This window comes from Alosa alosa, chromosome 15 (assembly GCF_017589495.1).
Source record: "Alosa alosa isolate M-15738 ecotype Scorff River chromosome 15, AALO_Geno_1.1, whole genome shotgun sequence".
Classification (NCBI taxonomy): Eukaryota; Metazoa; Chordata; class Actinopteri; order Clupeiformes; family Clupeidae; genus Alosa; species Alosa alosa.
The window spans coordinates 7,212,650-7,227,869 of NC_063203.1; the positions used below are offsets into that span (position 1 = coordinate 7,212,650).

Genomic DNA, 15,220 nt, shown 5'->3' on the forward strand with positions numbered 1-15,220 from the left:
ACTCTCAATGCTTCCTGCTAACACTTTGAACATTCCCAGCAACAACACATACTTTCTAAGACCATTTATGTTGGGAAAGCTCAGATAAAAAGTATTTGCAGATGTGTTCCCTTCCTTGGATGAAGGATGACAATTGCTTTTTGCAGTCCAACTGCCTCTGACCCTAACTGTACACTGAGACAGCACAGATAGTAGTACTGTTCTGCCTTCAGCATCAGCAATATAAATAATAATAAAAGTCAAATAACCCACACAATGACAACAGATTTTTTTTTGTGCATGACTTTCCTTAAAAACTGATGTCATAGAGGAGTAATAGACAGTAATATACAGGTTATACCAAGACAGCCCAAAGGCCAAATGTGTCCAGTGCAGTCTCTGCAACTCTATACAAACTGTCAGTGTTCTGGAACTGTAATAAAGGTATAAAAATATATTTACTGGTAATACACAATATGGCACAATAATGAACGTACGTTTCACAGTGATGCCTTGAAAGACTTCTCGGAATTCAACAGAAAAATATACTTGTTGTTAAGCATCTTATATCCCTCATCATTGATTTTTCCCTTGTTGACGTTCCTGTTTCCGTTGCATGTACCGTGCACGAGCCTCTGTGATGGAATTTTCATTATTCCGCTTCTCAAGCTTTTTGGAAACATCTTCAAATGATTCTGCTGAAAAAGTACATCCAGGACCTCACGTCAATCCAACATCACAATGGAAGTAAATTTATTGTAAGCGCGAGACAAATACATGGAGCACATGAAGCATGTCACAAAAGCTCTAGAAAAACTGCTTACCAGCTTGTCTTTTCAAGGCTTCTTTGGATTCCCACTTTGCAACCTCCTCATCGGTCACTTCCTCTCGTGCAACACTGCTCAGCTCATACACGTCCACCTCATGCAACTTAGGCAGCAAGTCCTTTACCCACTCATAGCGGATTGGGCACACTGTCCGCACAAACATCCGCGAGGTGGCTAGCACATCGTGGAAGATGATCCAGTCCAGCTGGGACTCCTGGCCAGAGAGCTGTGGAGGGAGTAGAGTCAGGTTAGCAGAAGAGGTGGGCACGAGTCGAGTGGGCAATTGCATTGGTGCTACATACCGCTGAAGATGGATGAATGTGTACAGTGGATCCATGCCCATCCATTGTGGAGAATGATTTCCCTATAGACCTTGGAAAGAAAGAAAAGTGATGAGTGGCCTCTTCTGATAAACAAATAGAAATTCACAGGTGAGGAGATTCTTCCATGAATACCTCCTGGCAACATTGGTGAAGTACCCAAGGCATAGACATCTTCTGAAGAGCTCACTCCTACTGCCATCCCACTTCTCCTTCTCAACCGCTCCCTGCTACGAGACAAATAAGTAGATAAATAAGGCTAGAGCACTGCATTGATTCTCTATGGTAAACGAAGCCAGCTGGCTGGTAGGTACCTCCTCTAATCTGTGTAGGATCTCTCTGAGCTGAGACTCCACACTGAATGCCGATTTCACAGCCCTCCAATGGATCCAGTGATCTCTGCACCAGGCAGATGGACTGTCACTGCTCCAAGAAAGGATGGAGGCATTACTTTTGTGTTCAGATGAAGCAATGAAGTCATGAAAAGAATCTTCGTAATGCTCCAAAAACTGAACGTCACACACACCTTGCTTTGCATTTTTCAAACACATTCAGGAGCATGACAAAATCATTAAAGCTGCCAGCCTCCGATGCAATCTGTCGATGTTTCTGATCTGCTTCCTTCTGTGTCTCTGGCTGGCCTGTGAAAAATCATCATGCATCTTCACACTCTGGCAAATCAGTGAGTATATAAACACAACACTCTTTACATATGCACACCCAACGTGCTGTTCCAAAGTCTGGTTTGTACCTGGTCGAATGAAGACGTTCTCCACAGACAACATAGCAGCCACAGGGAGCATGATGTCCTCACAGTCCAAAGCAGCAGCCTTGAGCAGGGCTCTAGTCAGGCCAGGGTGGAGGGGGAACTCTACCATCAGCTTACCCAAGCTGGTAACCTGACCTCTCCTACCACAGTCAGTGAACAAAGAATTGGGTCATACATTTAATATTAACAGCATCGCTGTTGCACAAACACAAAACAGAACATCCCACATATATTACATCCCTGTTTTCCTGTAGACTTCAGTTATCAGAGAACCAAGCAGAAGCAATTTAACAGAATAACATGTACCTGTCTATTGCATCATATTGATAGAGCTGCTTCAAAGCAGTCAGTATGAGTCTCTCCTCTGGACGATCCAAATATGGAAACCTTGAATAAAAAAAGCGAACAGGGGAATTAAACACTCTTTCCTCTCAATTGCTCCTAAATATTGATCTTGATTAAATAAGGCTCCAATGTTCATAGACAGAAACCCCACAGTACCTGATGACATCATGAACACCCAGGCATTTGAGTGTGAGGATGACTGCTGTGAGACTGGTCCTCTGAATCTCCGGAACTGTGTAGTCTGGCATGCACTTCTCCCAGTAGTCCTTGCTGTAGATACGGAAACATTTCCCCGCAGAGGTTCTCCCCGCTCTGCCTGCTCGCTGCTGGGCCTCACTCCTGTGCAACAACCAAACCGGCCGAAGTTAAAGAGGGTAAGAAAATCTACATGATCAGGTGATGCATGTTTCTTTATCTTCAACACAACCTTTCCCGTCAGTCTAATTAAGTGCAAAAAGAATACCACCAGAGGTTACTCTCACTTTGATATGGGGACAACTTCAAGTATGTCCATGCCAGCCCTGGGGCTGTGGTTCAGTTGTTTCACAAATCCACTGTCAACAATATATCTGTGAAAGAGAGACAAGTGGAACATCTCGTATTCTTTTAATATTATGGAACCATATTTTCTTTTTGTTGCAAAGAAAATGCATGGTTGGAAAAAGCCACCTTTTAACTCACCTTATTCCGTTGATGGTCAGAGATGTAGCCGCTATATTGGTGGCCACCACACATTTCCTGATACCTTCAGGAGGAGGCTGAAATATCTGCTTTTGCTGATCTACAAAGCAGTTGCATTCAAACAATGAAAGTAACATGAGATCATTAGTTCAGTCCTCTGTGCACCTTTCAGAAAATTATTTCATGATTCATATACATAAATGCTGTTCACATATATGTTGTTCAACAACACTGCCGTTTTTTACCTGTTGGCATGGCTCCATACAGAGGAAGGATGAGAAGGCCCTCAACAGATGAGTCGTTCACGTCGTACCGGTAGTCTATGACCTCAGCCTTCTGGAACAATAGGTCACAGGCTTTCTGGATTTCTGATTGACCTGGTTGTTTTGTAACAGGAATGTAAAAAAAAAAAGAAACATTAGCTTGGATATAAAAAGAGACAGCAAGCATACACTTGTATGTTTATCCCCACCTGTCAGAAACACCAGTATATCCCCGGCCCTTTCATTGGTGTGCACATCAAGAGCCACCTTGACAACCTGGTTGATGACAAACATATACAAAGTTTGGCCACAATTATGTATTTCTATACTGACAATATTGCTTTATATCTCTAGTACACAGGCAATTCTGTGAAGTTCAAATGAATAAATAAACAAATAACTAAATTCACATTAATAAACAAAAGAAAAATCTGTCAGTTGATTTGTAAAAATCTACAGCCCACCTCTTTAACATAAGCTGAACGCTCAGTGTCCTTTGGACCAATCAGGTTGAGGAACTTCTCAGTAACAGGAAATGTTCGACCAGGGATGGTAAACACTGGGCAGTGTCCCAAGAAAGCGGATAGTTTCTCTGTTTCCAATGTTGCAGACATGACAACCACTTTCAGACACACTGTCCGGCCATGTGAGGTCTTTTTGGACATAGTCTTTTTCAAAAGCCCAATCAAGATGTCCTGCAAATATAAGTAAGATGTGTAAATATGGACCATGGGATAAATAAACATGACCTCATGTTTCTAAATGATATTCATACATGATATGCCTGAGGCAAATACAGGAGAGAAAAGAACTACAAAAAAGCTACAGGGAAATTGGGAAAATTAATATCAGTACCTCTAATCTACTACTATGGCTAGAAATGTTTTGTAAAAAGAAATAAACTGAAATCTCAATGTACTGCAAAATATCACTCAAATATAGAATTGTGCTTAGTGCATTGCATTATGAGGGGAAATCCTGATTGTATGGAAGTTGCTAGTTATTCCCTCTCCCAAGAATGTTATACCCACCCAATGGTAACAAACAAACTCAACCTACCGTGTTCAAACTCCGTTCATGGGCCTCATCAAGAACAACGACACTGTAATGAGTGAGGACTGAATCTGCGAGAATTTCCCTCAGCATGCAGCCATCGGTCATGTACTTGATCATGGTGTTCTGTGAGCATTCAATAAAAGTACATTTAGCACATACTCTTCCATCTCCTTGCTATAAGGCTTATAGCTTGAGCATGAACACATACTGCACAGATAATATATGCATCTCTGTCAACCAATTATGCACTTGACTTATCAACCCACAGGACTCTTACCTTGGATGTGCAGTCATCAAAGCGCACTTGATAACCAACTTCTTCCCCAAGTTTCATACCCATCTCCTGGGAGACCCTCTGGGCTACAGTGATGGCTGCCACCCTCCGAGGCTGCGTTACGCCAATTTTACCATCCTTACATAGACCTACAGATGCAGACAATAGCCTGTTCAATATTTGTACATTGACAATATGACTGTGAGAAAGTCAAATGAGTTACCTGCTTCGTAAAGGTACTGAGGCAGCTGTGTAGTTTTTCCACTACCAGTCTCCCCAGTGACAACCAGAAAAGTGTTGTCTTTCACCGCCTGGATGAGCTCTTTCTTGAACTGATAAATGGGTAGTTTACAAGCTTCCGAAGAATAGAACACGTGGGTAGACATGGCCACAACATAAACCTACAACATAGGAGTAGAACGTAATTTACTCTACCTATGCTAGTTACAGACGTTGACTCAGCGAAGGAGTAAGTAAATTCACCAACTGATGAAAAATCTCCATAATACCATAACTTGTATCATAGCCTATTATACAACTATAAACCCTGTACAGTTAAACCTCGAATGTCTACTCCGTACACACACAGACACAGAGATGATTACACAAACAAATATTTAGCTATATGTCGCTTGTTTGTTTGACTCTTCCACACTGTACTTCATCCGTTACCACGGAGTCTGCCATATTTCTCCTTATCGCCACCATGTGGACTGGAGTAGCCTACGTAATGATCATTAAAACAAGTCACCTCTATCACTGGTAGGCCTAAATAATTGAACCTACATGTTTATTGAGAACACAGATTAGACTAACTGATATTACAGCTGGTATGTATTTGCTATGCTTACAAGTTACATAGCCAACAAAATATGCACTAAATGAGAAAAGACATATAACAATTTCAAGTATTTTGGGCTATTCATTCCAATAAGAGGGGGCCTTCAGAAACTATAGCATTTTGAAAAGCTTCATCTCCATTTTCTTCATCTTGGTTTGGCTTTAGGTGCCTCGGCTCTAGAAGAAAAACAAACAATACTCTATGCAATGTTAAAATGTAGGCTTATGGCAATGAATGGACTACACTGTTTAAACTGAGGTGCTACAAAGATTATTGTTCTATCACCAGTGTCTTGCAATATTTTCTTTTGCAGTGAATAAGAACTTGTTTAACATACCCTGGTTACAAGAAGGCACAGAGCACTCAACTCCTTTGCAGACCTCAGCATTACAGTGCATATAAACCTGCAGTGAATACAGTTTCCTCAGCTCAGAGAGAAAGGCTTTCTGTTATTTCCTTTAATTTAACTTTAGAACAACCACTAATTATATTATACAAGACTTAATATCACCACTGGGTTACTGATTCATAGGCTAGTCCAAGCTATTAAAAGAGAGAAACATTTTGAGGGCAATGTGATGAACAGACACATACTAAGGCTTGAGACACCTGGGATTTCACAAAGGAAAACATTCGGATCATGAATCGCTTGTGGTGCTGTGGAAACGTCACTCCGTCCCCAGGGGCCACATTGATGAGCTCAGTGTGGTGGCTGTCTCCATGAAAGGGACACCTGATGTGGGAACAAAAGTGAAGAACCGAGAATGAAACGTTATATCTGCGGTACAATTCTGAACACTGCAGGGGTGGGAGGTGATAGCAGTACCCATCAATGAGTAGATTCCATATACGCATGTCTCGGGGATCTTCTGATGGTGTTGCCCAACAGTCTCTTAAGTATAGCACGAGTTCCCCATCTTCCCGTTTGAGAAGGAGCACTTCAACAAAAACAGGATCTCCCAACACATACTTCAATGGATCACTATCCTTGTGAAAGGAGCTATAAGATGCATCTGAAAAACAAATTAAGGATCAACGGACATCCTCATTTTTTGTGGACGCAATCCCTAATAGGCCCATTTCTTTTATACCTTTAGCAAATCTCATTTTGATACGAAGCAACCCCTCATCTTTTACAGATCGGTATTGGGCAGATATGGCTTTCTGGACTTCTGCTCTTAGTGTCATTGCACCATGGAGCATGTAAGTGCACTGCACAGTGAGTCTGGGGAAACACACATCAGTCAATTCAATGTTTCAATATGAAATTTAAACCATAGAAACAAACACATTTTCTTAACAATGATTGCTTACTTGAACTGAGGATCACGGAAGATTGACCCAAGTTTAAGATGAAAAACTTTTCCTCCAAATATAGTAACCCAGTAGGAAATGTGGCCACTAAAAAGCTTCAACAAAAAAACAGGTTGAATGGAGACATTTGAACAAAAATGAAATGAAGACCTCATAGAATCTTATGCTATATCAGACCTTGAACTTCGAACCACAGTCTGTCAGTGGGAACTGAAACATCACCCACTGACTGCTCTTGAACTTCGGCTTGCAAGTGGAGCTTCTGTTGTAGGCAATATGGACTGAGTCTAAGGCCAGTGGAGGAACTGTGACACTACTTTGAATGATGATGTGAAATCCCCTGTTGTCACAGTAGCCAGACAGTTTCTCTAAACATAAAACAATGCATTCATGAGTTCCACAGACTTTATAGCAGCATGGTATTTGATAGCCGGAAACTGGAATTAACCTTTGAGTAAGACTTGTTGCATTCCACTAAGTGCAAGTAGGCCCAGGCTGCTTGTAATTGGGTCCTCTCCATTTTGATTAAGTTCCACCAATAGATTTGCATCCTGAAGAAGGTTAACGTTGAGGAAGTAGCAGGCCTAGCGTTCGAAATTCTTTAATTGTGATAATATCACAGTTCTTCAAATACTATTTTTTCTTCTGTCAGTTGGCTTACCTTTGATGAAAATGTGACACAATGTTCTTCGTCAGGTAGAGTATTAAAGATCAAAATTAAAAGTATAATTCGTTGTGATTCACACATTATTTGATCCTCTAAAATGTCGCTGTGGAACCACCTAGCCTACTGCACAATTTTGTCAACTCGAGCACACCAGCTGAGGCCATTGCCTATTGGGGGATGGGGGGTCAACTTGAACTTCAAGTTGTGTGTGCAAAATGTTGTTCCGTGGATGATGTGTAGTTCAACTAAATGAATGCAGTAAGATTGAGCCTAGAGTGTCCAGAAAACACTTCCGCTACTGCTGTCAGGTAGGCTAGGCTATGTGTGAATTCTTGAAATGTTATGTCGTGTTACTCAACGCAAGCATTAGGCTTAAATAGGTGAATGACGAGAAGCGTTGGCTGTCCCAACTGGTGCGCCTCAACTTGCTTTGGAAAATCGTGACAATAGGAAAGTTCAGTGTCCATCAAATACACTACACACAGGAGTTAATTAATACATTTATTGTAGCTTATATTGATACATTGTTACATTTTGGGAAAAGAACAAGATAGATGTCACTCATCCTGCATCAGACACTCAGTACTGTTGCCATAGATGGGATTTCGAATCTCAGATCCTGTTAAAAAAGAATGGGAGGGAAATGCTTTCAAGCAAACACCAATAAGGATTAGACTAATTTAAATGATGGTTTATTTTGATGATAGCATGGTTTTCTTATGGCAGAACAGGTAAAGGAGCCTACTTACTTCTGCCTATTTTCTGAGCCTCTTTGACTGATTTATCAGCTTTATTAATTTCTGACTGGTTTGCTGTTGCAAATCATAGAAACATATCACTATTCCAGTTCATTTGAAATACTTAAATTAACTGTAAGTTAAATAAATATTCAATCTTACCATAGTTTGGTTGGGCAACATGTGAAATCCGATTCCGAGGTGAACTGCGGATATCTGTTTATAAATATAAAGTATTTTAGGCCTACATTGCAGAGCAATATTCCCAAGACTTGTATTTTGATAGCTAAAATGGAAACAGAAAGACCCAGAATACCTCTTTCAAAATTAGTCTTAAGAGATGTTTCCACTCGCTGATGTTCAGGATCATGTTCATTATTTTCTGAATGTTGAGGAATCATGTGTGTTATATATGTAAACATGTTAGAGTCAGTAGCCCCCATGGTGTCAAGGCTGTAACTGGGATCTAATCTTTTGGATGTTGATGAGCAGTTTGCATCACAAAAGACCATGCAACAATAAAATGAAGTTCCTACAAACCAGCAACAACTGTTCTCTCATTCTCATTTTAAAACTAGCCTAATATTAACCACGTTTAAAGTGCTATATTAATTCAAAGAAATGAGAAACTATAAACATACCATACACAACACTGTCTGGTCTGTGAACTGCAAGACAAAAGAGAAAATAACAAAATATTAATTCAAAGTTTATTTTGGTTATTGGTTGTCTATGCTGTAGAATCAACCCATTACCCATGATTCCTCCTCTCTGCATATCATTGTTAAAATATGAGAAACCTCGATGGGGAATGATGACATCACCAACCACCTGGTGAGGTTTGTTTTTGTTCTGCTTAGCAGGGGGGAGCTCACTCCAAGTGAGCTCACGCAGACTGTTTTCATTAGAGTCTCCTATAGAGAGAAAGAAAAAGTGGTAATGCTGCATGTAAGCATATGCTGGTTTTATAATTTTGTATGCGGTTTCATATTTTTTAACCTTTGTGTCTTGGGGCTAGACTGTTATATTCCAGGTATAAAATAACTTCCAGAACTTTTGATTTGATCTAGCCTTAAAGCAACTCAATTTACTATCACTCACTTCTATGTGATTAAGAGGTTTTTAGTTAGGTTTTACAGAGGGTCTTTGTTATTTGATATTCAGCACTGGGACTTCAGTCATTCCACACGAGACCCATACCTCTGTCCTGAGGGGTGTTGTTTGGAGTGACTTGCTGCTCATGAGGATGAGATGGGGCGCTGGGCTGGGTGCTGGCTGTGGTGTTGACTTTAATCAAAATAAAATACATAATATCACTGAAAAAATCATTAACATTAAAATACGTTATCAAAAATATGATACTTAGGTTTCATAAGTCATACCAAAGATTTGTTTTTGGGGGAACTATTGTAAGTATTTGGGGGAAACTATTGAAAGTATTGAAATTACCTTTATTATCGGTGTGATTGATATTGTATTCAACTCTATTAACACAAATCCCTGAAAAGCAATGTATTTTATGTTAATATAATGTAACAAAATATTCTTAAAGCAGAGACATTGAAACATGCACTTTATCTTTGTGTTGGTAATGATTGGATGAATAGCAGTCAAGATTCTCATAACTCACATTTGTTTTTAAGCATGTAGCCACATGCAAGGATAAGAGCAATCAAGATAACAGTTGCTGCAATAATGATGTAGATTCCAATAGGAAGATCTTTCACTGTCTTTTCTGTCATAAAAAAACAATCATTTAGTTAGCCATAAAGTTTAACATCCCCTTGCCCCTGATTAATGGCAATACAATAAGGTACAAGTGCTTTCATTAGTATACTTTTCATATTGATGTGTTTTAACCTTTCTAAGTTTTGAAACCTGAGATCTGCCAAACCTTATCTATTCTTGTCTCAGCAGCATGTATAAAAGGCCTACATTGTGTTGTGCATTGCTTTATGCAGTTACCCGTCTCAATGGGCTTTGCAGTATTCCGCTGCCCCTGCTTGACCTCCACTCCCCTGCACTGGTTTCCCCGCTCACAGCAATACACACCCACATCTGGAGCCTGGAACCGGTCAATGCGGAGTGAAAAATTTCCTCTCTGCGACAAATTTGGGAACACAATCACTCTGCCCATCTTATTGTTCAGGAAATCGACTCTGTTTAAGCCGCTGATGCGGATGATGCTGTCCTCGTCTTTTTTACTCCACAGCACAGGGTTTATCGTGCTGTTGTCAAAACTGCATGGGAGCATCACGGTGGAGTCCAAGAGTCCTGTGACCACTGTCATGTTACCACATTCACCATTGCACAGCTTGAGTTCTGGGGACAAAAAAGAACAGTTATATAATTTATGTGCGGACATATTGCATGAGATGAAGTGGAGTCAAGTAGGAGTCAAGTGTACAGTGTAATATTGGGGCAGCCGTGGCCCACTGGTTAGCACTCTGGACTTGTAACCGGAGGGTTGCCGGTTCGAGCCCCGACCAGTGGGCTGCGGCTGAAGTGCCCTTGAGCAAGGCACCTAACCCCTCACTGCTCCCCGAGCGCCGCCGTTGTAGCAGGCAGCTCACTGCGCCGGGATTAGTGTGTGCTTCACCTCACTGTGTGTTCACTGTGTGCTGTTTGTGTTTCACTAATTCACCGATTGGGATAAATGCAGAGACCAAATTTCCCTCACGGAATCAAAATCATTAAGTATATATACTTATACTTACTTATACTACAGTGGTTTACAGTAATACATGCAGGTGAGGTATGTAATACCCTAAATAAATCTACATTTGAATATAGACACAAAATCGAAACTCCAGTCAGTAAAATTGTATATGAAATAATATATTTTTTTCTGAGCAGATATGTGTAGAGAGTCCATGTGCGTAATTTGCAGTTGACTGGAACTTCACCTTTTGTGACTTGGGACTAGACCGTAATCCAGCTATGAAATGACTTCCAGAACTGTTGATTTGATTTAGCTTTAAAGGAACATCATGTTGGTCCTTTATCTTAAAATTACTGCTTCAAACTCATTTTGATGCTACACTGACCATACAGAAAGTATATGGAGTTTTGGTCCAAAACTGGCAAGCTAGCTAAAAGGCATGTAAACCTTGAACATCATCAACAACAGATTCATCACTAATAAAAGCACACCATGCTATTGCTAACTGATGACTTTTGGTGATGGAGTTGTTGATTTATGAAAGCTTTTCTGATTATTTAGCATGTGGTTCGTCCTAGACCACAAAACAACAAGCTCACAACTTTGGTGCAATAGAGAACTATAGGTGTGTTTATCTGTCCTTTGTCTGGCCATATACCATCAGTCTGTTTCGGAAGATGATGACAAACTATTACAACATACCTCAAAAGTGATACATTCCTGCGTAATGTTTGTTCAATAGACATTATAGACACATTTTAAATGTGTAAGTGCAGGAGAAGTGGTCTTGGGCAAGATCAGGCCCAGGTATCAGCAGAGTCACAGAGAGAGAATTAAAAAGCACCTTCAAGCAACATTCTTTTTTGGAACTGTTTTGGCAGACAATGTGCTGACACCAAAATCATGGGCTCATTTCCCTGTTAGAAGATACAGCCAACTAATCCAGAATGTATGAATGTAATACTGTGATGTATTACTGTAAGTCTCTGATTATATTAGATGAGTTCATTAAAGTGAATCATAATGAATTCTAATGTGAACACGAACAGAGCTAGAGCTAGATCTCTAAAAAAACATTAAGTTCTTACGTCTTTAGTTTAGATTTTTGGTGTATGATATTATATACACAAAATAATGGCCTGCTGACGTGTCATTTTCAGATTTCTTTGCTACTTTGACTGACTTAAGACACTGATTTCAATGTGACTTTCCCTGTGTGATATTATGTACACAGAATAAATATAATGACCTGCTAACATGTCATTTTCAGATTTCTTTGTTACATTGATTGAGAAACTTAGGGCTCAGTTTACAATACGACATTACATAAAATCTTTAATATGGATATGAGAAACGTTTAACTCGAAAAGCTTTCCCCAGATCGCTGATACTGATCATTTATAATTCTCAGGTTTCAATGACTATTCTACAAAAATGTGTTTGTAAATGAGGCAGTTTTGAGCTTTTGCACACCAATAGCCCACAACTCAATAATAATAAATTTTAATAATAATAATTTTACTTTTAATGACTTACCAAATGTTGGTATGAAAAATCCAAAGAATACCACCCATCTCACACAACTTATGCCGCATTTTAAATACATATCTAGCCAATAAATGTTAACTCAAATTAAGGGGATGACTGATGTCAAGGGGGCAAGAAAGATGACATGACCGGTCATTTCCTGAGTGTGCATTCTTATTTCCATTACACATAGGTCTTTTCATGTCTATAATACAGAACCAGTAGTGTTCCAACCTTGGTAAGAAATAACCTGTTTCCGTGGAAATTATATTGGGTATCTATATAGATCTCACATTAGGCAACAAACTTTGCTGTAAAACTCATGTCCTATTATAAACTTAAGATAAAATGTTCTTTGAACTTTATGGCCAACAGCCCATGTTATGTGAACAGGAAGCTCAAAAAGCATGGTGTCTGAGCCCAGTTTACCACATCCTGTTTCCAACCCAGCAGAATAAGATGATATGCACCTGCAAAGATGTGCTGCTACTTTACAACTTACCACCAAATAGGCTTTTAGTATACACACACTTGAAAAAGCAAATATAGAGTGTTTCACAAAACAGATACTTCAGGCACACAATGAGCTGTGTGTCAGTCAGTCAGTCATGTGTGGTAGTATTTGTTCTGTATGAGGGAATGTATATATATTTGCATGTGTATTTATATTACATGTTTAACTTTTTACATGAGACTGCAACTGTTTGAACTATCCAAATGTCAGTGACATATTTCTAGAACACTTCATTGCCCTTCTTTTCATCTCCACCTCTAGTGGTCATTATTGTTACAAGTGGGTGAGTCAATTCTCACTTCCTTTCACATGGCACTGTGAACTGTGGGTACTGTGTTCTCACGCGATGTATGTTGTGACTTATGATCGACATAGACAGCAACACAAAAGGGCACGATGGTATATCAGCTTCCTCTTTAGCAAGACAGGTCTCCACTTACTCTGACAGAAACCCGAGGAATGACTTGCAAAATGGTCAGCTCAGCCACAGACATTTTCGTCTGTGTGTTGCATGCAATGAAATTGTTTCTTTATCACATTCTCAGATGCATCTGTCCAATGAACTAAACAGTGTTGCCATGTCACATAATAGACAGAAAGACAGAGGGTCTGACACAGTTTATTGTGAATGATAGAAACTTGGTCATGCATATCTTCAGATACACTTGAATAATTGACTTTGGGGACACTGAGAGTAAGTATTGGTGTATACAAATACAATATCATAGTCCATATTACGCAGCTAGGTTACTATGGGTCTTAGAGAGTGCTTACTGAAATGTAGCAGACACTTAATTTTGGTAGAGAGGACCACAGGAAATCAGAAGACCAATAAGAGCATAATTAGAAAGCCATTTGGGTCAGTCAGGGAGAGGCTTGAGAGGATGGATGTGGATCTGTATCAGGGCCAGGAGTCTGATGAACATAGTGATGTTTTATAGAAAGGGGATGAGAAAGCCAAGCAGATTGATTAATCTGTGCCAAATATCTCATCTTTGTATGCCTATCTGCATTGAATAAATAACATAGCATAGCCTACTTTAATATTCTAATTCAATCAAAAACAAAATAAGTAATAATAAGCCATACTATAAACTTCATTGCATCCACACAAACACCATCAGCAAAAACAGTCAAATGTGAAGAATGGGAAATTGTTGTTGTTTTCGTCATTTATCATATTTCAACAGTATACCATATGTCATTAATCTGCGTGGCTTATCATATATTCAGGTCATATTCATCTGTAAGTTCAGTTAAAGGTTCATAACTCAACATGCCAAGTGGGTCTGAAGAGTTGTAGGAACAGCTTGCCAAGGTCAGGGTGACCTCAGCCTACCAACTGATTGGAATTGATAAATGATAACTTAATAAATGATACAAGTGTTTATTAAACAATTTAGAAGAAGGGGTGGCTATGTATAGTCTGGTTAAAACCTCTTAGTATCTCACTGAAAGCAGATAGGTGGGCGTGTCCTGGCTCATGCAGTTAGGCTCATACGTTTTTGAACCCATGCTAAAGTTGACTAAAAAGAGGAATATAAAATCATCTTTTGGAAATTGATCTCAATGCCTTAAGTAAAAACATGAGGAAATATCCAACCTTTAAGGACACCACTTTTCTTTGTGAATGAATAATGTATCATACATAAATAAATGTTCTTCCTTAAAATACAGGGATCAGTATTCACACTATGTTAAATTCCCATAGAGGCAGTCAGATTTTTATTTTTAAATGCCAGTTTTTTCATGGATCCAGGATACTATGCTGATAAAGTTCCTTTGGCCTTTGGGATTAAAATAGCCCCACATCATCACATACCCTTCACCATACCTATAGGTTTGGCATGGTGTTATTTCAGTTACCCTATAGCTGGTTTGATTTGCATTGAGCTCAATGAGATCAAAAGTTCCAAAAAAACCTGTGCTGAATGGCTGTATCGCTGGAGGGTGGGATGCATTTCTGGATGCTGGAGGGCGTAATCTAGTAACTCATTGGCTACTGACCAAGTGATTGGCAGTTTTCAGTCCCAAAACTCCTATAATCCAGAAACTGGCATGGAGAAGCAAGGACTACGCTGTGGGCTGTGTGTGTGAAAGTGTCCAGGATCTTTGGGGTATAATCAGCCAAATGTCAAATAGTCCTGGTGTGCTGGTGATAGAGTGAAGTAATAATCTCTCTGCTCAAATAAACTCAACACATGAAGAACAGATATAGAAAATTACATTTGTTGACTAAATATATGACCATATCACCACTAAATCATTAAAATACTGACAAGGTTGTAAAGAAGTGCACATTTTAAATTGGATGTGACACTAATTTATTCTCTGATACAGCCTAGAGTAGCCTACTGTATGAATAACAGAGTGCAAGAGTGGGAATATAGTAGACCACCCATCTTTGAAGTTTGAAGCCTTAAATTGTTTTCTAACATCTCTTT

General features: G+C 39.5%; 3 protein-coding genes across 10 annotated transcripts; all 3 read right to left on the bottom strand.

Moving 5' to 3' along the window:
* Positions 1-245: 245 nt before the first annotated feature.
* dhx40 (DEAH (Asp-Glu-Ala-His) box polypeptide 40) lies at positions 246-5,152 on the bottom strand. 4 transcript variants are annotated; one of them, XM_048264894.1, is made up of 17 exons: positions 4,738-5,152; positions 4,518-4,663; positions 4,244-4,363; positions 3,649-3,879; positions 3,394-3,460; positions 3,167-3,298; positions 2,922-3,021; positions 2,723-2,809; positions 2,397-2,579; positions 2,202-2,282; positions 1,878-2,035; positions 1,653-1,767; positions 1,441-1,552; positions 1,262-1,356; positions 1,109-1,178; positions 804-1,032; positions 246-674 (listed from the first exon to the last, which is right to left on the bottom strand). In XM_048264894.1, the coding sequence occupies exons 1-17, from the start codon at positions 4,898-4,900 to the stop codon at positions 556-558; spliced, it is 2,208 nt and encodes a 735-aa protein (XP_048120851.1). In that variant the 5' UTR covers positions 4,901-5,152; the 3' UTR covers positions 246-555. The 4 variants fall into 4 exon arrangements, with proteins under 4 accessions (XP_048120851.1, XP_048120852.1, XP_048120849.1 ...); XM_048264895.1 differs by having other exon boundaries at positions 247-674; positions 1,441-1,549; XM_048264892.1 differs by having other exon boundaries at positions 247-677.
* A 143-nt stretch (positions 5,153-5,295) lies between these two features.
* LOC125308400 (zona pellucida sperm-binding protein 4-like) lies at positions 5,296-7,688 on the bottom strand. The gene is made up of 9 exons (XM_048264896.1): positions 7,331-7,688; positions 7,118-7,220; positions 6,847-7,037; positions 6,670-6,764; positions 6,447-6,580; positions 6,182-6,368; positions 5,950-6,088; positions 5,693-5,759; positions 5,296-5,531 (listed from the first exon to the last, which is right to left on the bottom strand). Exons 1-9 carry the CDS (start codon positions 7,415-7,417, stop codon positions 5,437-5,439), a joined length of 1,098 nt encoding a protein of 365 aa, XP_048120853.1. The 5' UTR covers positions 7,418-7,688; the 3' UTR covers positions 5,296-5,436.
* Positions 7,689-7,858: 170 nt separating this feature from the next.
* Positions 7,859-12,384, bottom strand: LOC125308611. 5 transcript variants are annotated; one of them, XM_048265178.1, is made up of 11 exons: positions 12,272-12,384; positions 10,039-10,395; positions 9,704-9,808; positions 9,523-9,573; positions 9,274-9,360; positions 8,874-8,987; positions 8,715-8,741; positions 8,390-8,455; positions 8,236-8,289; positions 8,086-8,148; positions 7,859-7,982 (listed from the first exon to the last, which is right to left on the bottom strand). In XM_048265178.1, exons 1-11 carry the CDS (start codon positions 12,339-12,341, stop codon positions 7,894-7,896), a joined length of 1,083 nt encoding a protein of 360 aa, XP_048121135.1. In that variant the 5' UTR covers positions 12,342-12,384; the 3' UTR covers positions 7,859-7,893. The 5 variants fall into 5 exon arrangements, with proteins under 5 accessions (XP_048121135.1, XP_048121134.1, XP_048121132.1 ...); XM_048265177.1 differs by having other exon boundaries at positions 8,829-8,987; XM_048265175.1 differs by having other exon boundaries at positions 7,859-7,955; positions 8,715-8,987.
* Between the last annotated feature and the right edge of the window lie 2,836 nt (positions 12,385-15,220).